The following is a 25,755-nucleotide window of genomic DNA, read 5'->3' as shown; positions in this document are numbered from 1 at the left end:
GCTGTGGCCCTCCAAGATGTCACAAATAGGTACAAAAGTGTCCAAGGCCAGGCTGGATGGGGCTTGGAGCACCCTGGGATAGTGGAAGGTGTCCCTGCCCACAGATGAGCTTTAAGGACCCTTCCAACCCAAGCCACTCTGGGCTTCTGTAACACCTCAAAGGAGGGAACAAAAGCCATGCAGAAATCCCTCCCTCACAACCCCAGCTCGTGTGCACCTGCACGGTGACGGGAGCGGCCCCAGGCGCTGCCCCAGCTCCATCTCCCCCTCGTGCCCCCAGTCTGAGGCAGCTGCAGAGCTCAGGGCTGTGCACACCTGGGACCTGGGGGCTCTGCTCCCCCTGAGTTCGCTGGGACAGCTGCACCCTCGGCTGCGGGGATGTCACAGCCTGAGAGCAGAGCAGGACGCTGCCGCAGCCCAGCACCATTTCCTGTTTCCCTCACGCTGAGAAGCAGAAAAAAACCCCTAAAGAGCTGCTGATAAGGGTGTGCACCCGCTCCATTTCCTCAAACATTTCATTCTTTGTGCAGAAAACGAGTCCTTTCCAGCTGGAAAATAAATCACTATCCGCTTCCTTTGGTAATTTACAACACACTGTGTGTTTTTAATCTACTTCAGTGTTAATATTTGTAGTCTCTTCCTGACACAACTACACTCAAGATTAATTTCTGTCTTTAAAACTCCCAGCCATACCCATTAGAAAGTGATCATATTCTTATTTTTGAGTCATAAATTTTACTTATTTCATCAGGAGCCTTAAGTCACAGTACAGATGAAGCAAATGCAAAAAAAGTTCATTTGAAATCAGAGATCTACAGGACATTTACAACTCTACCAGCTTAATCCTGTTCTTTACAGTTTTCTAGATAGTTAATTTTCTCATACTGAAACATGAAAATGTGTTTTGAACGTGTTCAGCAAAAAACTAAAGATGTGAAATAATAGGGCAAAAAGTGATACTGAGATGAGCAAGCAGTACAGGTTTGAAAGGACATGAAACTCTGTGTAAGGTTATTTCAAAAGGTGTTAATGATTTATCCAAAAATGGAGTTTGGTGAGCCTCTGATAATTTCCTGTTAGGTGTAGAAGATTGGAATTTAAACTCTTCCAGACATATATAATTTAATGATTTATGTATTGGGACTTTAAGACACATTCTGATATGACAGAGGGGAGATATTTCCTAGGTCAGCAAAATGCAGCTTAAACATTCAAAAGGTTCTCAAGCTTGCATTCAACAAGTAGCACACAAAGCAAATAAATGCATTTTAACAATGCAATCAGATCCCTGCAGTCCAAAGGGAAGCAGCAGTGTCTGTTGTGGGATGAACCTGCCCAGCTTAGGGTGCAAATTCCCCCTGTGAGCGCAGCCGAGCTCCCAGCACAGCCAGCACAGGATCCTGTCAGCAGGGATTTACCCCAGCATAATCCCTGCCTCAAGGAAAAGCAGTTTTGCATAAATAGAAGCTCAACTTGTTAAACCAAGGAGGGGCCCAGAGCCATTCCAAGCAGGTAAGCAGCACACAGATGATGCTCCAAGGGAAGCAGCCACCCTCGGCCCGAGCCTGTCCCACCTTCTGTCAAACAGCAAACTCCCCACAGCTGATTTTTCCTGATTTTAAAGAGTTTTAAACAACCAAAACAACAACCCAAGACTCTATCAGACCCTTAATGGTTTAGTTCACGCAACTGTGTGACCTCCTTGGGTGACAGATTTTGCCAAGTGACCGAGAGTTGAGAAGCTGCTCAGGGCTCCAGAGAATTCCCAGCTGACCCCTGGGAAACGTGACAGCTTTGAACCACAACTTTCCCTTCTCACATTTGGAATAGCCCCCGTCAGTCTCCAGTGCAAGACAGCTGCAGAGCTACCGAGAACATCATTACTGTTGAGTTCAGCTATTATTTTTCCTTAAATCTGAAGGAAATAAAGCACAGCTATAGCACAGAGGAAGAAGAAAATGCAAATCCTGGAAAGGAGTTTAAGGCACAAAAAATAAGTGATGTTGTTTTCAATCAACTCCCACCACTTCAAAAGACTGTGGCTTCCAGGACTTGGGAAAATCTGGTTTTGTGATGCCCTTAGCAGGTGCTGGGCCTCAAACAACAACACTGGAAACTACAAGGCTCTGGAAACTTAACACTAACCAAGAATATTCTTTGAAAGAAACTTTGTATGTAAACACACAGGAATTTGAGAGCAAACACTTTCTAATCATTTGCAGAAATAAAACCAACATATTCTACTCACATCTTCAGTGTCCTTAACCCGTAAAATCTGTTCCCGCAGGTCCTGTAGGTCGTTAAACGTGGACTGTGCTGTTATAGAATATACTAGTGCAAACCCCTGCCCATTCTTCATGTAGAGATCCCTCATGGCTGTGAATTGTTCCTGCAATCAAATATTTTTTAAAGTAATTAGCTGGTGAATGCAGCTAATGAATAGTTACAAAGGAATACTTTTATTGTACTGGAGACAAGAATACAGTGCCACACAGCATGGATTTACATATTTACCCCTCACAGAAACCCACTGAAGCATGGAAATTGAATAAAAGCATTAACACGCTCTTTCCCTTTGGGTTTTTTTTTTCCTTAATAGAGAAAAGGGCTTCTTGAAAAAATGGGGAAAAGATGAAGAGCAGCAATAAAAACATTTCTGCAGACAGACTGAAATGCCAGAGCAGGCTGGACAATGCCAGCTTGGAGCTGCCTCTGTCCCACCAGGGAAAGGACTTTTACCATGCCCACACAACCATTTCTGCTTCTGCTGTTGAGAATTGTCAACGCTTTCTCAAATCAACTTCCAGGGAGCACCACCTGCCCTGGGATGGGCTGCCAGCCCCCACAGGGTTTGTCTGCTCAGGGACAGGGCTCTGCCAGCTGCAGGTGACGCTGGCACGGCCAGGGGAGCCACCCCAGCTGTGAGGGACAACAAAGGCCTCCCCAGCAGCACGGGGCCGTGCCAGGGAGGTGCCACCATGTGAGGGAGGGTTCCTTGGCAGGTGCAAGGTTTGCTGAGGAAATCTCCCCACCACAGGCTGACGTGACTTGCTGGGAAGCACCCCCTGTGCCTGGCACTGGCTGCAAGCTGTGTCCTTGTATTCTGGCCACTTGCAAAATTAATGTTTAAAATGCTCCCGGACCGGAATGTTGATATGGGGGATGGCAGAGGGAAGGGCAGTGGCACAGGAGGCACCAACCTGTGTGTCCCAGCACTGGGGCACCAGCTGGGGACAGAGCTCAGCAGGCCACTGGCACTCACCACACTGGGTTTGGGTTATTTAACAAAATCCTTCCATTTACATTACTGCAGCTGATTTATTGCTTTCGCTTGGGCAGGATTATCATTCTTAACAAAGAAACTCCACAGCAATGAGACAAAGAAATGCCACTTACTGTCCCTGCTGTGTCGAGGATCTCCAGCATACACTGTTGACAGTCTACTTCCACTTGCTGGGGAAAAAAGGGAACAAACTGTTCAAAAATTGTCTGAAATGGGACAGGCAAGAGGAATCTCAGCTCAGTTTGTACTTCTGCCACAAAGGGCTCTTAGCAAAGCAGGCACCTGCACTTCCCCAGGGCTGAGCAGCACTGCTGTTAGAGGATTAATTACGCCCCAAGCCAGGCATTTGGGTCAGCTCACATGCTCCAGGACTCCCTTCATTAGCAAGCCTTAAATGAGTAGCTCACTGTAAACATCTCAACTTAAGTGAGATTGTAAATATCTCGACTTAATCCACTCTTACAAATCAAAGCACCTTAAAACTTTAATTTTTCTTTGCTGCTGGGGGAGAAGGGAATAAGGAAGAGAAGAAAATGCAAAATATTTCAGGATCCTCACAGTAAGACTTCGCAAATCTTCCACTCACTGAGAAATGTCTCAGATCTAATGAGGGTAATTCCAGGAAATTCAAGTAAATTTAACAGCAGAACTCATACCACAATTTACATTTAATTATCACAGGCACAAATGTCACAAGTTTTTAGTGTATGTTTCGGTGCCTTTAATGCTGGTGACATTTATGCTAATCCGTGAAACAATGGGTCACTTGACATCCATCCAGGGAAGAAAGCAGCTCTGTGGCTGGAATTATGTAACAGCTCAGGGATCCTACACAGACTTTTGCTCAGCAATTCCAGCCCTGCATCCAAAACAGCTCCGAAGAATTTCATATTCTCTGTGGCACTTGAAAGAAATAAAAACAATGGTACTTTACCTTTCTGTATGAATCTTCTATTGTTGGATCATATTTTTCAACAAAAATTCCCTGAACGAACTGTACAGTCTGGGTAGGAAGGAAAGAAGAAAAAACCTAAGTGAGCTGAACACAACCAGAAATATTCACCAAGAAGCTCTTTAGGAAAAAGTAACAGCAGTAAAACTGCTCTGCTGCTAAAAGTCAGTAGTGATGACCAGAGAAAAAGACATAAAATTACAATTATGAAAAAAAAAATCGTGCATTTTCTGTTAAAATCCCTTTATTCAAGCATGTTTTCAAAACTGTTTTGCACGTCAACTGTTTGTTTGCTTTCCTCAGAAAAGAGGATATCCTCAAAAATGCCTCTACTCCACTGCCTGTGACTTTAGGATAAAAATCGCCAAATATGGAAGCCTTGAAATTTCAGCAGAACCACTGGCAACCTGTGCACTGCGGAAAATGCACATTTCAGTCCAAATCAGCCCAGAGTCACCGCGGAGCTGCCCTGGACTGCACACCCAGGGACAGGCAGAGCAGCAAGTGCAGCCTGGAGAGCCTCCAGACACTCCCTGTGCACAAACCACTGAAGGAGGAGCCCTCACTCCATTCACAGGGAAACTCTTTCTTCCCTGTAATTATGCAGAACAAATCTACTCAGCATTTCCCACCGAGCTGTCACATGGATGTGACCATCCCTGGACAGCCCAGCTCCGAGCCCTGGCTTCTGCCAGGAGAATTTTCCTTCTCCTCTGGGAGGCAAAGCTCCTTTTTCCTTTTCACCCACAATAACTTGCAGTAAAACAGCACAGGAGTGTCTGAAGATTTGGGTGATATCTGTAAAACACGGTGGTGCTTGTTTGTGAAGCTGAGATCCCAGCACAGAATTTTGTCTCTTGAAAATCAACAAACACACCAAATACCTTTTGCCAACTGAACCTTTCACAAGTTTTATACATAAATACTGCAAATTTGTGAGGGAAGTCTGAGAAGCCACAACTACCTCATTTCAAAATCATTATATATCCCTAAATAAATGTATTTTACACTCTAATGAATGAAGTCTCTGCTTCTCCAACATTTTCTTGTCACACTAAACAGTTGTCGCAGTCTGCCTGAGGTAACAGATCTCAGCAAAATCCTTACAGTAAGACACCCCTATGAACGTGGATAATCAACAACAAACCCAGCAGCCAGAGCTGTAGGTTACAGATTGTGTTTTAGGATTGTTTCTGTGTATTCCAGCATGGTCAGGCTAGCACAGCTGCTCCCCAAAGAGGTCCAGAGGAGGCAGCTCTTTGCCAGAGGCTCACACATGAGCACTCTCACATCTGTCCCGCTCTGTTTGGGGAACTCTGTGAGCCAGCCCTGAGTGGGAGAATCTGACAAACCACTCCTGACACGTAATACTCAATCTCTGATGGGCTTTCTTTTCACCTATCATAAATAAAAATAAAGGCCAAGGGAGAAGCTACAAATCTGGGGGTGGTTTTGGGTTAAGCAGATCCAAGACTTTTAGAAGTTTCCCTTCGTTTTGGTTGTGCAGCCCAACTTTAGTTTCCAGTTCTATGTAAGACTGTGCACCACTGGACACCCTTGTAAATAGTGTCCCCCCTGCCACTCCAGAAGATTTTTAGCCTCAGAAATGGGATAAAACTGCTGTACAGGAAACAAAAGTTGCTAAACAACTGTGGCTTTCTAACTGTGAAGGTTTTCTGCTACTCCCTCACTGTTACCAGAAGCACCATGGGCACTGTATTGGCACAGAAGAGTTAAAACAACAGGAGGATCTGCAGTGAAACAACCCCAGATTGTCATCTGCACTCGAATGGAAACAGAGCTGCAGATGAACACCAGGCTCTTTGTTGCACAGGTCAGTTTATACAGTTGGAAGAATGAAATTTAAAGTGACCCCCATATTATTTTAAATCCCACCTTGTAGCCTCTCCTTGCTAATGCTTGTAAATAAGTACACAGACTCTTTGAAAGCTAAATATTATCCACTCTTAGCTGCTAATTGGCACTTACTGTGTGCTCTTACAAACATAATGGATCTATGCTGCATATGAATTACCAAATATGCTGACTTAGCACCCAGCCTGTCAAAAAGAGTTTAACTTTTGTTTACCAGACTATTTGAGTATTTGCATTTCAGCTGTTAAAAAGGTCAGTGGTGGTGCTGACTCAGACTTCAACATCACAAAGAAGGAAATTCAACTATGTCAGATGCTGAGTAATTTTTATTTACAGCATACTACTAAGTGCCCTGTTTCACCTAGTGAGTCTTTCAGTGTTACACAAGAAAATTAAGATAATCGAGGAAGTGCTGGAGGAAAAAGTAATACAGGTTGCTTAAATTGCTGTGGAAGAACAGAGCTTGTAAAATATTACACCTTGTAAACATCTTGTAAAGATTAGGATGGGATTGCTGAAAGAGTGCATCAAATTTGATACATAATTGAATAATCTCTCCTCCTGTTCACCTGGATCCCACAGGTGATTTACCAGGACTCTTACCTGGTTGTACCAGCAGAATGAACAACGGGGCAGGACATGAAAGGCTGCTCAGCCATTATCATGTCTGTGACAAGGAACACTGCAGTTCCTTGTTGTAGATAACTTCACACTTGACCAGTTCTTTGCCTTTCTGTTGGAGAGAGCTGCTTGACTGGTGAGTGATAAATGGGTGACACAAGTCCCTCTCACAATGCTTTGCTATCAACCCTGCTATGTAAACCTCTCCTTGGGAACAAGACAGGCACTTAAGGAGTGCAAAGTGTTATCAATCTGCTCCTCCCTCTGCTCTGCACAGGCTGTAGGATTCTCAGTCCTGGTGTTTTGAGCCCAGGTGCTCACTCGGGATGGAAAACACGCAGCCTTCGAGGTGTGCAAGGCTGAACCCCCTTAGTCCTGTGATTGATTCCAGCCAGACTTCTCTTGCTGTACCAGGCTGGTTGGGCTTTTGATACTCACTCCAGCCATGTACAATACAGCACCCATGCAGGAAGCAAACATGAAATGCTAATTATCAGCAACTAATCACCTCTCCAAAACCATGACACCCCTCCACAGCTCTCTCAGCAGTGTCACAGTGGCTACGTGGAAGTCCTGGCACATATTAAAAGTCATACAAATACCCCAAAGCCTCAGTAACCTGCTCTGCAGTGAGACAGGGCTGTGTACGGGCCTCAGAGCTGCTTCCCCAAACTCACCAGAGCGGACTTGCCCACACCTCCTGAACCAAGGACCACCAGCTTGTACTCACGCATGGTGTGGTCTGTTCAGAGAGCGACCTGCAAGGCAGGAGAAAAGGCAGCAGTTAGAACTGTGACAATGCATCCTGAAAGCAGCAACACTCCCCCTTCACCCAATCCTCCTGAGAACGAGAATGTCTTTATTAACAGCTCTGGGTTTCGTTTTTCCACCTGGACACTCAAGTGGGGAAGGCCACTCTGACAGCCCCAGGTCACAGGAGTTTGCCAAAGCTGGATCACTCTGCCTGGCAGTGCTCGGACAGGAAGAGGATGGACACACCATGGGACAAACACAGAGCCTGTCCCAGCTGTGCCGGGCACCACGAGCTGTCACTGCCTGCCCCTGCTTCCTCAGCATTTCATGGCACAAACCAGAGTATGGGACAAGAAAATTAGATCAGAAAGATGCGAGTGGAGAGCTTTCCTTCTCCCCTCCACCCCCAGCAGGGAGGGATTTAGGTCAGTGTTTTCTCCCTGGAAAAGGTCAGGCCCAGCACACGGCTGCCAAGGCAGAGCTCTCTGCTCGCCCAGCACAGACTCTGCCTTTTTATGGAAATCTTGCAACTCCCGCAGGTCACTACGCAGCACCAGAAAACTTCTCATTCTCCTCGAGATTCCCTGACAAATAAGGCAAATGACAAAGCTGGTGATAAACACTTTACTCTCTGTTTACATTAGAAGCCAGGCTGGGCTGTCCCGCTCGTGGAGCTGCGGCAAACAATGAGCTCAGCACGAATCCCCCCTTCCCCACAGACAGCGCTTCCTTCCCAAGTAAGGCTGCACGCACTCGAGTGCTGGGAGCCTGGGCAGGCTCCCCTCCTCTAAGGCATTTCAAACTAACGTTGCACAGGATATTTATGGGTTCACTGGCTACAGCCTTTAAAAAGAAAAACGTCTTCCAAGGAGTTTGATAGAGACATGTATCACCTTGTCGACTGCCGTGAACAAGCCTGTGAAGAACAGGGGTTGTATTTTTAGCTTTGCAATGTGGTCAACTCCCCGACAATCCATGTCTCAAGTTTATGTAATCATTAAATCGGGACAGGTTCTCTTCTGTCATTTCAACTCCCAAGGGGAAGATGTAAAACAGAGTCAAGAGGAGGAATCCCGTGTGCTGCTGCTCACCCATCACCAGTCAGAGCTGAACCGGGACCTGCTGCTCAACAGGGAGCTGGAGACCCTCCCCAAATATCCTCCCTTAGCCCTCACCCTCAGCCACAGCCTGTTTCATGGGCTGAATGTCACACAAGTACGGGTTTAAACAAAAATTTTAAAATCCCACGTGCAGCTGGAGAGAGACACAAATTTCTGTGTTCAGTTCAGCAGGACTTTAAGCTCATTCTGAAGGCAGAATAACAGAAATAAAGGACTTGCCTGTGCTGAGGCTCTCTGCAGTCACATGGCCAAGCTGCCCTTCCCTCATCCAAGCCTTGGAGAGGGAGTAAGGCTCAAGCTGTCAGTGCAGCCCATCCTTTTAAGCACCTGGAGGAGGTTTTTCTTCAACTCTTGAAGCCCATGTGAGCTGCAGTTGCCTAACTGCAAATTGTGAAATCAAGTCAAACTGAAAGGGGTTTTCCAGAAACGGTCTCAAAGCAGAGCAGGCAATGTCTGTGCACACCAGGACATTGACAACAGTTTTGGCTAAATTCTGGGAACTGTAAGCTCTTCTGCTTGAACATTTCCCTGAGAAGTAACATTCACTTCCTTTCTTTCAAAAATCATGATTTTGAATGGGAAGGAGAGGGGAATTCCAATTAACAATTATTTTCCCCTTGATAATCCCTAGGAATTAAAAGGTGATGCATTTTTTATGAAGTATAAATGCAACTTATTGATCCAGTTTGTCTTCATTTTCCTACAGCCCCACAGTCAGTCCCACCGAAGAAAACCCAGAAAGCAATCAAGCTAAGGGTTAAATTTAGCTGTGAACTATTTCACTTCTTATTTATAGTAGAAAATACTTGTGGGAAAGTTTAGGCTGGGAGCAGTACAAGACTAACTTCTCATTTCTTCTCTACAGTATTTGCTAATTTTTTTTTTTCAGGTGCAACAGGAAACCAAGATCCTGAAAGGCACGAGCCTTATTACTGTAAACCCCACATGCCTTAATTATCTTGTAGCTCTTTCACAAGTATGTTATCTGTTTATACAACATGAATAGAGTGCTCAAGAAATTACTATGCTGCATCCCAGCCAACTTTTCATTTGGCAACTGTTGAAGCCCACCTAAATACAGTCAGACACAGCAGCATTCATTTCCATCCAGAGCTCTCTGTAGTAGAGTCACATGCTGTGAAGCAACAGCTCCATTTCAAAATGGAATTAAATTGTGAGTGTTAAGTGTTCCTTTAGAGTCAAGAGAAGAGTATGATCGCTAAGGAGTAAAAAAAAAATTAACTGTAAATGTTGTGAAACTGGCCACATTAGTTCTGAATGCTGTGGTGCAAAAATAAAGCAAAAGCTGAGTGTGTCTCCTTGCTCCTGGCTCCCTTTTCCCAGGCACAGCCACGGAGCTACAGCAGGACAAGCCCGGGGCACAGAGCACGTGTCACATCCCCACCACTGCCCTGAGCTGCAGCTCCCTCTGCCCATTTCATCACTCTCCAAACCACCTCCATCACCTACAGAGTAATCAGGCAGAGGGTTCTTTCTTCTGTAATCATGAAAAAACTTTGCTTCTACACCATCAAACACCTGATACATCAGAATTCATCTCTGTTCTGTATCTTTAACAGGAGCATCTCTCCTCTGTTGCTGCTGTCACCAACACTGCCCAGGAAGAGACAGAAATGGACATTTGTGTATTCACAGCATCAGCCCCAAGCTGTTCAGCTCCTTTCTGACAGAAGAGTGAAGGGCTCTGCCCTGGGAACAGATGGAGAGGTGAAAAAAGCTGCAGGATTTTTGTGTCAATATCCAAGCCAAAGGCAGTGCAGGCAGAGGATCCCTGCGAAGGAGCAGGGGGTGAGTGCAAACACAGCTGAAGCTCTGAAATGTGGCTCCCACTCACCTGCACCTTTGTTCAGCCAAGCCCTCCTGCACTCCCCAAACTGCACAAATCATCCTTCACCCTCCTGCAACCCAGGAGCTGAATCACAGCAGAAGAAGCAAAACTTTCAGGGTATTTCCCAAGCAGCGGAAGAAGCGGGGCAGAGGCTGGGGGAGGTGGGAGGGACAAGGGCTGAGGTCCTTCAGGACAGAAACCTGATGCAAAAACGAGCTGCTTCTGTTACAAAAGTTTCAGCAGCTCATCAAGAAGTTTATAATTTGGGCGGTGGGGAGAGAGAAGCATAAACCAAAATAAGCAAACACAGCACTGAAATACAGTGAGTGGAAGAACCTCACTTATCAATTATCCACTCCAGTGTTCACAGAAATTTCATTTAAAATATAATGACAACACTAAAAAACTCTTACCTTGGCATAAAAGATCTCTCATCAGTGTTAGCAGCTCTACTGAAGGTTCTTCCAGGCTCCCCACAAGGAACTGAAAAAAAGAAGAATTAAAAAAAGAGTTAATAATTTTTCAAGTGTCAGCATTTGTAAAGCATCTCTGCAGTGCTTAAGCCAAACCACCCTCCTCCTGTGGACTTCTCCTCCCTAGAATACTCCAAGGAAGACTTCACTTACAAAAGACAAACTCAAGTCAAACTAACCATGTTTGAAGTTGCATCAAGTTCACAACTAATTTTAGAAGATGAAAACTTAGTACAGAAGGTATTACCAGAAAGACAGGAGAAAGATTTAGAACAGCCCAATGTCCTGCTGATGTTATAGGGGGAAAACCATCACTTATCTGCTCCCAATCAGCACTGCCATGGTAAAATCCAATGCAACACCTCCAAAGCACAATTATTTTACGGAATCCATCAGGTTTGTGGCAGGGGGTGGAATGAGATGAGCTTTAAGGTCCCATCCAACCCAAACCATTCTGGGATTCCGTGACAGTCCTCGAGGGCAGAACAATTCCAGCGGCACCATCCCCCCGCCCCAGGAACCTGCTGGCTCCTTGCCCAAGAGTTTTAGAAGGTGGTAACACTTCCAGTATCCCAATCCTTTGTTCAGTAACACTGAACAGCAGCAGTACTGATACTTCAGACAGTTACCACAGCACTGGCTACACCCTGCTGCTATGACAGGCAAAGCGTCCTCTCATTTATAGGTTCAGCACTTTATCCTTTCTTTTCAAGGGATAAAAAAAAGAATCAATTGTTCCTCTGGAATCATAGGAAGTTTAAATGAAAACTTAGTATGCTGGTTTTTTGAAAATAATTTTTTTTAGCAGCTCTAGAGTCACAGAAATCAAAATTGTTTAGAAACAGATAATGAAACTCTCATAATCCTTGTCAATTATTTTTCCAAGTATAAGAGAAAGCGAGACTAGAGGGCAGGGTTAGATGGGATATTGGGAAGGAATCCTTCCCCATGAGGGTGGGGAGGCCCTGGCACAGGGTGCCCAGAGCAGCTGTGGCTGCCCCTGGATCCCTGGCAGTGCCCAAGGCCAGGCTGGATGGGGCTTGGAGCAGCCTGGGACAGTGGGAGGTGTCCCTGCCATGGCAGGGGTGGCACTGGATGGGCTTTAAGGTCCTTTCCCATTCAAACCATTCCATGATTCCATGATTTTTCATGAAGGTGCTGCCAGTCCCAGCTCCAGCACTGCAGACAGCAGCACTGGCTGCACTTGCACTCAAAAAGCACAGCCCGAGTTTAAATGAGGGTGAGAGAAAAGGAACAGAAAGAAGTGAGGCACGGAAAGGAGCAGCACAGAAACCACAGCATCAGTTCCTAGAGACAATGTGAGACGGCCTCTCAAGGTGCAGCTTCTACACCCACGTGCACTGTGAGCCTGAGGGGAATTTGGTCTCTGCTCTTCCCCAGAAAGGTGCACTGGGATAGAGAAAGATGTCCCTGGCAGAGAGGAGAGGGAGGCGGGGAGCAAGGACCACTCACCTGGCTTCAAGGAAGAAAAAAGAGAACAACTCCTTGCTTGCTCATCACTCACACCTCCCTTTTTCTGATTTTCACCAGAGGAAACCGGAATATTGAACGTTTCCAAGGGAAAAGTGCCGTCAGCACTGTGCACATTTGGGAGAGAAGTACAGATGTCTCTGAACTCCAGCACCTCCACTCCAGGCTGGCTGTGCCATTCCTGTGGCCATGCCCTTCCCATTTCCCAAATGAGAGGCAGATTCTTGGGATGTTGCAGCCACACGTCCTGGTTATTTTTATCCTGGCAGTTAAATACTGAATCGTGGCTACTATAAACAAACCTGTTTAATTTTCAACTTGTAAATGTTCTCCGTGCCAGTTTTTTTCAGTTACTATAAACTAGGCCATGGAAAGGGGTGGATTTTCTTTTTTTGAAAGTGTCAACTAAACATTGCTCAACACTCTACCAAAATCCCTCCATTACTCAGAGCCATGTTGGCAAAACAAACCCAAACCCAGCACTTCTGCAAGGGGAAGATTTACAGTGATCAAAACCACACTTAAACTGACAGATTCCCTCCACAATAAAAAAAAATCCAAACAGAGAGAATGCTACAGCAGTGAAGGCTGGAAACACCAGACCAAGGATCTCTCTATGGCTTGAACCAGCCCAGCCGCTGTTCCCGGCACTGCCCAGCGACAGCTCCACTCAGCACCTGCTCCCTAATTTGTTCTACACCATGTTCTGAGATATTAAATTATTCAATGAAGTCGAAAGCACATGAAATATTCCCCTAATGCTCATCAAAACTGTCATCAACTACGCAATGGTTACACGCAAGCCGTGCTGGGAACAGGGATGTGCATCCCAAATGAAAGGGGAATCCCGAGTTCATTAGCAGATACCACCCCTAAACAGCAGCAAGACAAACACTGTCATAGATCACCCTGTAAGTTAACAAGGAGTTTATTTAATTAATAAAAATCACTGCCATGGATTCACTTGCCAAGCCCCTTCCCCAAGGCAGTCAGACTCCCTGGCTCTAGGGTGCAGGGAAAACCTCCTCCACCTTTCCTGAGGCCAACAACACCAGAAAAATGAGAGGGAAGAGAAAAACAAAAGACTAAAAGACCAGACTAAGCAGAAAGCAGGACTTCAATGTGACTTCAAAATTAGTTTGACAAACTTCCGTTCACAGACTCTGCATTTATTTTCTTACTCGTTATCACTGCGGTACCTGACACCAAAGTAAGTGTGTTTTACATCTTAACATTACGTAAGAGGTAACATTTTATAATTTGTGCCAGGAATCTCAGCCTCAGTTTTGTAATTTTAACAGTAAAATCATTACCATTTCCACTGACTGCTTTCAGCATCAAATCAAATACCCATCAAGGCAACAAATGTGTAATTAGCTATGCACAAGCGTGTTGTAGGGTGAGTCATGACCCCACTGTGGTGCATTCCTGATGCTGGAACATGCATGCTGTCCCCTGTCCAAGTCATCAGCAACTTAAGTCTAAATACATTTTCCTTTTGTTTTTTGCATAACAAATAACCCCAAAAAGACACAGCAAGAAGCACACACAGAAAATAAAGCTGGTGACAAGCCAAATAAGCAACCAGGTATTTGAGAACACAGGAGAACGACGACACTGGCCAGAGGTGTTATCTGAAGAGTTCTATCAGGAAAGGCAAGACAGCAGCCTTCAAATCTTGCATCTATTCCCAAAAACTCAAGGCCCAGCATTCACATCCCAATCACCATTTTCTCAATCACTCCGCATCCTCCGCGGTGCGTTGGGAGGTTCCTGAGCAAGGGCCAAGGCCATAAAAGCCTGGGCGAAGAGTAAAGTCCTCCAGCAACAGAGCCCTTCCGACTCCAGTGTTGTGCTGAGCTGGAGCTTTGAGCAAATTAACTGCAGCCCACACAAACAAGGCAGAGAAACAAACTTCTTGGAATACAGCAATAATTCTGTCATTGGAAATAGTCATTTTGTGCACAAACACTCTGGGATTGATCCTCCTCAGCCTGTAATCTTTTGTGCAATCAGCTTCACTCTGAACCTGGAATTTCAAATAACATAATGTTAACTTCTATGGAAGTGACTGCCTAATTATTCATTGGAAACTGCTTTGCTGTAGAAGCTCTCCAGGCAAGGAACAAGGGCTCTGGGCAGCTAAAGCCTGCCATGCTGAAACGGCTAATTTATTTTTTGTCCTATTGGTCTGCACTTGCAGAAAGTTGCTAGGGACATGTGCCAGCCAGACAAAGGCAGGGGAAAGGAAGCCAGCAGCACAACTCAAAGACCAACACAAACTGCATCCCCAAATTAGAACAAAGCGCTACGTCAGTGGCTGGAGTTGGCAGCCTCCCCTCCGGACGGACTGCGGCACTCTGCAAATTAATACTAACGAGCACCGAGCTGCAAACAGGACACAGCCACCTCAGCTCAGCACATCCAGGGCTAAACACACTTTTCTCAGTTACAAATATCTGAAGCAGCTTGATAGGAAGGATTGTGAGGTCACAGGTCCTCCCAAGCAACACCACAGCCGCATTTGCCATTTCTCCTTTTCCCACCTAGCCCTACTGGAGTAGTTCAGCAGAGGGGTTTACACCATTCACAGGAGTTCTCCACAGCTTTTTTTTGGACAAAAAATGAAAAAAATACTTCCTTTCCCCCTTCCTCATCAGCCAAACATGTAAACGTTTAAGGGCATCGCCATTAGACACAGCAGCCGCTTAGGGGACCTCCTCCATCTCCTGTCTACCACATCCACAACTTGCCACTGATTTTTAAGCCCTATGAAGTTTTTTATTCCTCTTCATTTCCTTTAGTGGAAAAAAATATCCTGACCTTTTATAAAACAGATTAAATTCCAGACAGACCCGAGGAGGCTCAATCGTAGCAAAAGACCAACTCCATTCTACTTGGTAGGAATAATTTGTTGCGCTGATAGTAGCTTGGCAACATTCACCACTATTCTTCCTGGTTTATATAATTAAGAGTAAATAAGTGACATGAGGTAGATGGATTGTCACTGCAATTTCAGCTTGCATGTTAATTATTTCATTTCTGCAGCAGTAGTGACCAGACATTGGTCATAAAGGCCAGTTTGACCTTACTTGGTCTCCAGCATAAAAAATTTAATGGAGAGGCAAAGCTTCCAGCCCACGAGGGGTTCTTTGAAACTTCTCATTAAAATTGGAGAGGTTTAAACTGCTCTTCCCATGTATTTCAAACTGACATTGGGTAGGTTAAGATTAGACATTGGGAAGAAAGTCTTTACTTAAAGGGTAGTGAGTCCCTGGCATAGAGAAGCTGTGGCTTGCCCCATCCCGGAAAGTGTTCAAGGCCAGGCTGGAGCACCCTGGGACAGTGGGAGATGTCCCTGCCCGTGGCATGGGGTGGCACTGAATGAGCTTTAAGATCCCCTTCCAACCCAAACCATTCCATGATTCTATGATTTACACCCACCAGTGATAAATCCTAAGACTAATACCAAGCCTCTAAACATGGGGCACTTCCCAGCCCTACAGGAGACCGGGCTAACTCACAAATTCCAGAAAATATTGAGATTCTTTAAATCTCCCTGGCACAGCTGCAATAATCAGTGTGTGTGTGTGTTTATACACTGGATCTGCCCGTGCAGCCCGTTCTAAAGGTCAGCTTTGCATGTGCAGCCCAGAGATTTTCACTTGCCTGGTGTGTGGCAGCCACAAGCAACCAAACCCCCCCACCCCGTTCCCACGCAACTGCCGCTCATTAAACGCCTCTTTTAACAACGATTTTCAGAATGAAAAGCCCCACTGACCATATGGCCACTTATTAATACTACATTTGTTTATCAGTTTAAATAAACCCCCTACAGCAATGAGTATCCATGTAATGAGGACTTAAGCACAGCTAACAACGGATGCGTTTTAGCACTGCCAAGTAGGACTGCACCTCCTGAATGCCTTTCACGGCAGATTTTAAGGCTTGATAGGTATCTGAATAGCAGTAAGTGCACAGAATTAACTTCAAATAGAGGGGAAAGTAACAGTTTCATTACGTTTCGTAAAGAAATTAAGTTATTTAATGTGGTGCTTAATCCTTCAGTATCTAGCTCAGCCCCTTAATGCTGCTTCCTGGAACCTTGGGGCAGAGTGGGGGTGGAAACTGAATTTTCTTCTATAGCGAAAATGAAACTTTCTTCTGTGTGAAGGTTTTGACTGAAGGAATATTCAAATGCTATTAACACTTCAGTGCTGGAGTGAGAGCTTCGAGGCCAGGGGGGTTTTAACCAAACCACTGCCAGACCTGGACTCTGCACTGGGGCTTCTCTGAAGTTTTTTAATCCTCCTGAACCTGCTTAAAAGGGCAAAACTCCTTTGACAATTCATCCTGGAATTTCCTTTATAGTGAATAAAAGGTGACATTAAAGGAAACAGCTCTGATAGTTTAATCATTTTTATATGAACCATTTCAGTATTTATAGGTCAAGCTTGATTACAACCAAAATAGACAATTATACAGCTGCCTTTAAACAGCAACAACCCCCAAGCCCAGGGGCAGCTGGAGTCCTGCTCCCAGAAGAGGGGCTGTGTTTGACTCACACGGAAGGGAGGACACATCCTACCCATGAGCAGCACTGGCATCAGCCAGTCCTTCCCCTCCACCTCATCAACACTATTCAAACAGGAACAAAAAAAGTCTTATTTTTAGAATGTGTCTTTGAAATGATAAGGCATAGGGCAAAAGGAAAAAAATCATCTCTCCCATATTAGTATGTAAATTTGTCAAACACATGGCCTGGGGACAGCCGGTTCTGCACTCTGAGCAGGACCTGAGAACACACCACACTTCACTGGGGTGTTAATTGCCATCTCCCACAATTTCTGTGCTTCCCCCGTGGTGAGGACACCTTCCCACCAAAGTTAAAACTCCCAGTCATCTGTTTTTTCTGGAGTAAATCTGCAAATACAACATCAGCCAAACCTGTGCCCTCAGCACAGTTCTACCATCACTGGTTCAAAGAAAGTTCCTGAATATATTTCACCTTCTGCCCATAGAGATGCAGTGGATGTGACCTTGGCATGAAAAGGACAATGAAAGAACTTACAGCATCCCAGCTCTGCAGACACAACTTCACTCTTCTGACACCTGCTAAGCCACCCCAGCACTCAGCTCAAGTTTGCTTTTGTGCTAAATGGATTTGGACTCGATCCTGTGTTTATGACCAGGATTTGGGCAAACAGTTCATTTAACAGAAGCTGCAAATACTGAAAACTACAGAATAAAGGACAAGACCCACTTTCTCAGAATCACACCACCGAGGAAGGTGCCCTGGAGCATTACAGTATCTGTTTGATCATTTCAAATGGGATTCCTGAAAAAGCTTTGACTGCATTCTAGTGATCAATATGCCAATGCAGTGTATTCACAAAACAAGGCAAAGCCGTAATAATATTGTAATCTCCACAACTTCATAAGTGATCTGATGAGTTAAAAGCCCTAAATGCATAAATATTTCATGAGAAAGGCTGTCTGGAACCACTTCAGTCTGTATCTTTAATCTTAATGTTATTTTCAGCTACAATTACTGTTACAATCTAAAGCAGAAAGCAACAATTGCCTAAATTTATCTTCACCCTTATTTACTTCATAAACCCATCAAGATTTTTGTTTTTCAGGCCTGATACCCAGTAACTGTTACTCAGCACAGGACTAACAAACACATCAAATCTCAGGGTAAAGCAAGATGTGCTGGAATGAGACTGTTACACAAAAAAAAAAAAGGAGAATTGCGCCAGAAATAGCTTTGCCCAGTGAACTATGAGTTACTTTTAACTATCACGTGGTGAGTGGCATATAAAAAGATATTATTCTGCATGTCAGCTGTCCGTAATGAAAGTTTTCCTCTTCTCAGCTGCCCCTCCCTACAACTTCAAGTTTATTTGCATGAGAGAAAAGAATATTACATAAAAATACAACATAAAAGGCACTGCAACCAATACATCCAGCTGAACTGCTCCTCCCACCTCCTCCGTGCTTTCCAGATTAAGGGTCTATTTCCAACTAAAAATGTGAGAAATGCCTGATTCCAAACAGATTCTTCACTTGGACAAAAACCTACAGCAGCCTTCCTTCCAGCGGCAGGGAGCAGTCCCAGCCCCAGCTGCAGCCAGAGATGCTCAGATCCATCACGAGCAGATTGCACTGCCCTGAGTTCACACGCAATACCCTGATTTAAACATGACAAGTTCGCATTTTTTCAGTATTAGAACACTGCAGAACACAACATCATTGAATCCAACAAATATTTCAACTAAAAACATTCCAGCCAGCCTTGAGTCTGCAGTTGTAGCCACTGACAAGTGAAATGCAAGTGTCTGTTTTCGTGCAATGCTCCAGCAAGCAGCAGTTATGCAACACAGCCCCTTGACAAACACGCTACTAGTTGCAGTACATTCCCAAAAAGCAGGGGTTTTGACAAAGCAACAATCACCCATTACAGAAATGCTCATCCTGCTCGTTACATCGAGCATATTTCTGAGTGTATTTTGCCTCACTGAAGTGATGAATAAAGATTTGTTTCAGCCCTAACACAGCCACTGCTGTGGGCACATCCAGACCTCTCGCTTCAGTGCCCCAGATGGATTTAAGTATTTTCCATCTTATCAATATTCAAAATAAGTAACAAACCACAATGCCTCGGGCCACCTGCTCAACAGGACTGCCATTGCCTGGCTCCCCACTTTAAGTTAAACAAAGTGAAACAGGTGAAAAAGCCAAGAAAACCACCTGCAGCCATGGGCTGTGAGCAGCCCTGGAGATCTCTCTTTGGCTGTTTGTCCTGTTACCTGCTTCTTCGCTGGTATGAAAGCCCTGTGCAGGGTAAGACTTCCCCCTCAGACAGATGATTTTGTTATCAAAAGAAAGCAGCAGCAGTTTTCAAAACATACCAAGTCTGCTTTTGTCAGCATCTGGATTTCTCAACCAAAAAAAATCCAATCCGTGCCTTTACCTGGGTTCAGGTCAAGCCACTGCAGCTGCAGTGAGGAAGTGCCTGTTCAGGTAGAGCAGGTATTTCCCAACTCCCAGCACCCCATACCTGCCAGAGCACTCGCAGCAGGGAGCAGAACACGCATCAAAACATCAAAACATCGTCTTTATGTGGCCACGTCGGGGTTCAGCAGAGCCACCCGACCTGCTCCAGAAGCTGACACGGTGAGAAAGAGCCCCAGCCCTGCCCTGGGCACTGCTGCCACAGGACAAACAGAATCAGGCAGCTCTGAGCTCTCCTTCACCCAGGTGTGCTGCCTGCTACAGGGTTTGAGTGCAGCCCACCAACAGAAAAGTTACAGACCCCAAAATGACTGGAGATCTACATTACAGATGGGTTCTGGTGTCCCATTTCTTCCCACACACACCCCAAAGGATCTTCCCACAGCACTTGAATGCAATTTAAGTTTAAACACAGCATTTCTGATTAGGAATGCAACACTCAGTGGCTCCTCCTTGAGCACCACCCTTCTTCCCACAGCCTCCTCATTTTAATTTTGTTAAATGGATTACTTTAGACAACCTTAATTATTGCAGTATTTGCAAGGGAAGAAGTGATCTCTCAGTAACCAGTTCCTGTCCCTTTGCAGATCAAAACTTGTTTCATAGCAAACCTGGGAGTGAAATGGCAGCAGAGGTGCAGCACGAAGTGCTTCAGTGTAAAAACCTGGCCCGGGTGTGTCCTGACTGATGCTCTGCTGTCACTGGGTCCCTTTTTCTTCAGAGGGGAGCTCATAAAACAGGCATTAATTAACAAAATTATGCTATCACAGGAAATAACAGGAAGCTTCTAATAATGAGCCATTTAGTTCTGAAGGGTTTCAGTCAGACATGTCAAACCAGCTCACAGAGGATGTCAACAGTCACCAGCAACAGGCACAGCCAGCTGAAAAACAACCAGGGGAGACCCTCAATTTGTTGCAACAGAAAGGCAGCTCAATGGAGCTCCCATAAATGCAGGCTGGTTCTTGCAAATAACAACCTCTTTGGTATTATTCTGGCAGCCCGGATAAGCCACAGGTCACGTTCTTCCCAGTTGTCACAGGCAAGCACAAGGCTGAAGGATGCTGCCCAAGCTCAGATGTGTCAGGAACTGCAGTTTCTTGTTCTCTTCTCAACTCCCTGCCTCCATCAGCGGTGGTACTGGCACAATAAAAGTGTATCTTCCTCACACCTACTTTAATCCTTTCTCTTCAGGTTCAACAGTTCTTCACTTAACCAACACAGATGGCTTTTTCACTCTAATATTCGTGCTGGGGACACTAAAACTGTATCAGTCGGACTCTACTGGGTTCTTGCTTCCAAGAGATCCTGAATGCTCAACAGTAAAAGCTCAACAATGGGAAAGCAAAGGAGTTCAATCTCTGACTTGCCTTGCTCACCTCACAGCGCAGCTGCAGGGGCTGAGTATCCCACTACTGCAGAAACCAACCACTCTGGGAAATGCCTTACCCACAAAAACTGGGCCTCTCCTCCTGGCCTGACCACTGCCATCCATCACCTGTACAGGGAGGATTGGCATAAACTCATCTTCACAACTTCACGCTCTATTTCACCATTTTTATTAACTGAAATGTACTGAACTTGATTCTACCTCCCAGAACCTGCAGGGAGCCAACGGGAAAGATGGAGAGGGACTGTTTACACCTCACACAAGTTTTAACATCTGAACAAGATAGGCTGGAGCAAGTAAGAGAGCTCAGCAAGATGAACAGCTCTTTCAGAAAACTTTGGGACATTCTTACTTATCTCTGCCATTAGGTGTCATGTTTCCAGCAGCAGCAACTTTCCTAAAGTGCAAACACAAATGCCTACAGGAAAATCTGACCCTGGAATTTAGGAGCACCCCTTTCAGAAGACACTTCCATTAAAATTCTGTTTAATTTCCAATCCACTATTAAATAAAAGAGTAAAAGCAAATCAGTAACTACTTCGGAGCTCAACATAAAATGAATTGAGGCTTTACTTTAACCACCATCCTCACTACCTCATCTTCAAAAAATAACCCAACACGCCCCAAATCAAGGCCAAAAAATCTAAATACAACCCTAGGACTTCACCAAGTTTTAAAAGCAGTGTCTCTCTTGCATCTGCTTCTGCAGAATTAAATACACAAAGTTATAAGAAGTGATTGATGTTCAACATTAATGTGGCCCATCAGAAATTAAAAGAAAGTGATAAAATAGGAAGTCTCCCATATTACCCTAAAACCCTAAAGTTTTGATCAGGATCCACAGCCAGAGCCAGCTGAGCTGATTTCAGCAAGGTTGAGACTAACACTGGATCAAGGATAATCCTGAACTTCAAACAGCTACACGTAAAAAACATTCTGAATATAAAGCCTAAAGATTTGAGCTTACATATGTTCAAAAGATTCACTTTGTTTTCTCTAGGAAAACAGATAACATGTTCCTGTTGTCAGAGTATTAGGATTCCTCTTGAAGATGTTTTTTTTAAGTCTGCAGAGTTGCACAGAAGCAATCTGTTCTCTAAACACTGAGCACAAGTTCAAAGTGCCACCGAGTGCACTGTGCACGTGCAGGGTACAAGAAAAAGCCCTGCAATATAAAGTACAAACAAATGCTTGGAGTTGTTTATGCCCAGGACGACGATTCAATATACAATTAAAACTTTTATGTTCAAGTACATCCACATGTTACACTCTTGCTATTTAATTACTTTTCAGTTTTTTTAAGAACAGTCCTCAGACTGGCTGAGCAGCCACGAAATGTATCACTAATAACCTATGCCTGTCTATTTGCACCTTCTGGTTTCAAATATAAACTGTTTCGATGCTCTGGGTAAACACGAGTCTCCAAATAAAAGCATTAACCTGTCACTGGACTTATGCTGTGCGAGTAATTCAGCCCGTTTGGCAGGGAGATCCTCTCAAAACCTTCAGCAAAGCTACTTACCCTAAAAGCAGCCAGGCCAGAGCCAGGACACGTGATGGCAGCCAGCGCTCAGCTCCCTGGCAGCCCCAGGGGTGACAGCCCGGCTGTGACACCGCCGGGCCCGGGATGGCACCGGGGCTTCCCTCGCACCGCCGTGGTCCCTTCGTCAGAGCCTACAGCCTCCTGGGCACCCCACACACGGGCTGTGAGCAGGACCTGCTGTTAAGGGGGACAGCTCAGCTCCCTGAGGAGGATCTGAGGAACACAAACACTGCGTCGCAAGCACTGCGCACGAAAACAGATTATTTTTAGAAGCGGTGCGAGCGCAGCGCTTCCTGACGACTCCACCTTGAAGAACGACAGACGCTCTGTCACCCTCCATTCCAAAAGCAGGATTTCACAACTTCTGCTACCTGCCACAACAGAGAGAGGCAAGGGACAATCTGCCGAGAACGGCAAGTAACGATTTCCCAGTTTATAACTTGGCACTAAGAACTTCTGTTGGAATATGCTGTCAGTCCTCACTCACGTCAATAAATCAATGCCTTTTTTCCTGCCACAGGGATGAACAGAACATTAAATGTTTTTATTTATGACACTGATTTTTTCCATAGCAACCGGATGTGAACACGGCATTCCCAGTGCAATGAAGTCACTATAGCAACGTGATAATGATGTCAGAATAATCAGACAGCATTTCATACTCGTGAAATACATCACTTCTGTGAATTCAGAAAGTTGCAGAGACCACAAAAGCAAGAGAGCTCCATCTGGAACTTCCCTTTAACTTGCCTGGTTTTGGATAACTTCTCATTAAAGGCACAGAGCTTTGCTAACGCACCATTTTCTGTTTCTCCAAGCTTCATCCATTACTTCCTGAAAGTCTCACAAATTCCCACATTAAAACCCTTTCAGATCCGAGGATCTGCTACACCAGGGAGAATCACTGACACACCATTTCAGCATGAAAAAAAAGCAATGACACAAATCACAACAGTGAAACATTTCACAGCAGACAGGCACTGTCAACTGAACAGCCGCTTTCCTCAACTCTTCAGACAGTCTGATGTCTCCTTACATGAAGCAACACAACTACTCAGAGAGAATTACAACAGCAACAAAAATTACAGAGTGCCAATACAATACTCCGAAGGCAGACAGGTGTTTTCAAGTCAAAGAACTATTTTAAGAAATATTATCTCCCCTGTTAAGCTACTGAAAGGAAAAAACCCAGAATGTTCATGGTTTGCCCTTCCTGTTGGCAGTTCTTTCCAAGCTGTGAGCAAAGCAAAGCCCAATTCCAGCTCTGTGTCAGTCGGAATTGACTCGCTGTGTCCAAACCCCAACCCTCCCACTGATGAAGCTTCGCAGGAATCCCTGCACCAAACCCAAATGTTCTGTACCTCAAAATATCACAAGCAAAGACGCCAATCAAAAAGAAGTATCTAAACACCAAAGTTTCCCTATGCAGAGAACAGTTGCTCTTTAAAGCGACTGAAGAAATGCAAGAAACCTTTTCAGAGCTGAGGTGGTCCGAGACAACCAGTCCGTGAAAGTGGAGGATGAGGATGGGCCGGGAGGATGAGGATGGACCGGGAGGATGAGGATGGACCGGGAGGATGAGGATGGACCAACCCGTTGTTCCACGCGGCTCACGAGGGGCTCCCCCTTGGCTTGTCCCACCTGCCCACACCTCCTGCCGCCCAGCCGGGCCGGCGAAGCGGAGCGGCCGGTGAAGCCTGTCCCGAGTCCTGCCATGCCCCTGCCCTCGTCCTGCATCCCTCTGTCCCAGCCCGCCCTCCGTGCCTCCAGCCTCGCTGTCCCTTTACCTCCGGTGCTCCTCGGGCCCCGCACAAGCCCTTGCGCCCCTTCCCCTGGCGGGGAGCAGCGAGCACGGGACGCCCCGCACACACCTGACCCCGCGAACACCACAAGAATTCTGGTTATCTCCCGAGCTCGGCGGCGCGCAGCCCGCCCGGTGCCGCGCAAGATGGATGTCCGGCGGGGCTGGGACGGGACCGGCCGGGGCAGGACGGGGCCGGGGCCGGGGCCGGGGCCGGGGCCGGGGCCGGGGCCAGGGATCAGCCGCCTCCCCCTCGCTGCCGGCCGGGCTGCGGGGAGGGAGCGCTCGGCGCGGCCCCGCTGACACCGCCCGGCCCCGCCGGACTCCGGGCCGGCCCCTGCCCCGCTCCGCCCGCCCCGCGCGGCCCCGCGGCCTCGCCAGGCCCCGCCGGGACACCCGGACCCGCCGCTTCCCCCGCTGCCTCCCCCGCTCCGGCCCGCGCCCCGCCGCGTTCCCCGCTCACCGCTGCCCCCGGGCCGGCTCCCGCCGCCGCTCGGCTCCCCCGGTGCGGGCTCGGGGCTCGGAGCTCGGCTGCTGCTCTGCGCGGCGGCGGCGCCGCGTCCGCTCCGCCCTCCGCGGCCGCGGCCCGGGGAGGAGCCAGCGGGGCGGGCGGGGACGGACGGGGCCGCCGGGCCCCGGCAAAAGTTCCGGGAGGGCCGGGGCAGGTGCGGGGCTGCCGGCGGTGTTGGTTCCGTGTCGGGAATGTGCATCCAGCGGGACCGAGCAGGGCTGTCCCGCGGGGCGGGCACGGGCCGGGGCTCTGCGGGTGCTGTGTCCAGGGCTGGGCCCCTCGTGCGGGGGCTGGAGCGTGTCCAGGGAAGGGAGCGGAGCTGGGGAAGGGGCTGGAGCACCAGGAGCGCCCGGGGGGGCTCAGGCTGGAGCAAAGGAGGCTCAGGGGGGACCTTGTGGCTCTGCACAAGTCCCTGACAGGAGGGGGCAGCCGGGGGGGTCGGGCTCTGCTGGCAGGGAACAGGGACAGGAGGAGAGGGAACGGCCTCAGGCTGGGCCAGGGGAGGCTCAGGGTGGACATCGGGAGGAATTTCTCCAGGAAAGTGTGGTCAGCAAACAGCAGGGACCAAGCGGGTAACTGGGCTGAGGGTGTTTCCATATGGAGGAGACGATGCTGCAGCAGTCACGCATGGGACAGGACAAGAGCAGCTCCGAGGTCACCAAGCACTGACACACCACAGGGCTCAGGACCACATCACCTTCACCCCTTAAAAAGTTTTTCTTGAAACACAGCACTTAGAAGTGTGGAGGGTTTTATTTATTTCTTCAGAAAAGCATAAAAATAAACTGTAACATTGAAGTGAAATACACCTGTGATCAACAAGAAACACAAAATGCAGGAAGAGGAAATGGCACATAAATGTCCTGATGGTGGTTTTGTCACTGAGGGTTTGTGAATGACAGCAGCCACACAGAGAGGATCGGGTCAGAAGTCCAGCACAGTCACTGCGCAGGGTCTCATGATCTGGGAGATCGCTTCGTTAGCCCTGACTTAAGCTATAGTTCAGCTCTAAACTACACACTCCAGAAAAGCTAATGTCAACAGTCAATACATTTCGGGGCCTTTTTGTCCTTGT

The 25,755-nt window shown here is 46.7% G+C and overlaps 1 protein-coding gene across 1 annotated transcript in view; it reads right to left on the bottom strand.

Moving 5' to 3' along the window:
* The window catches only part of RAP1A (RAP1A, member of RAS oncogene family), a 30,757-nt gene extending 6,000 nt beyond the window's left edge, over window positions 1-24,757 (bottom strand). Inside the window, exons 1-6 of the mRNA XM_068995617.1 lie at window positions 24,633-24,757; window positions 10,868-10,937; window positions 7,409-7,489; window positions 4,218-4,286; window positions 3,397-3,453; window positions 2,249-2,389 (exon numbers count right to left, since the gene is read on the bottom strand). Coding sequence (XP_068851718.1) covers window positions 2,249-2,389; window positions 3,397-3,453; window positions 4,218-4,286; window positions 7,409-7,465 — 324 coding nt within the window. The 5' untranslated portion in view covers window positions 7,466-7,489; window positions 10,868-10,937; window positions 24,633-24,757. The remainder of the gene's footprint in view (window positions 1-2,248; window positions 2,390-3,396; window positions 3,454-4,217; window positions 4,287-7,408; window positions 7,490-10,867; window positions 10,938-24,632) is intronic.
* Window positions 24,758-25,755: the final 998 nt, after the last annotated feature.

This window comes from Aphelocoma coerulescens, chromosome 26 (genome assembly GCF_041296385.1).
Source record: "Aphelocoma coerulescens isolate FSJ_1873_10779 chromosome 26, UR_Acoe_1.0, whole genome shotgun sequence".
Taxonomy (NCBI): Eukaryota; Metazoa; Chordata; class Aves; order Passeriformes; family Corvidae; genus Aphelocoma; species Aphelocoma coerulescens.
Note: the sequence above shows the minus strand (reverse complement) of the source record. Positions and strands in the feature narration are given on the sequence as shown.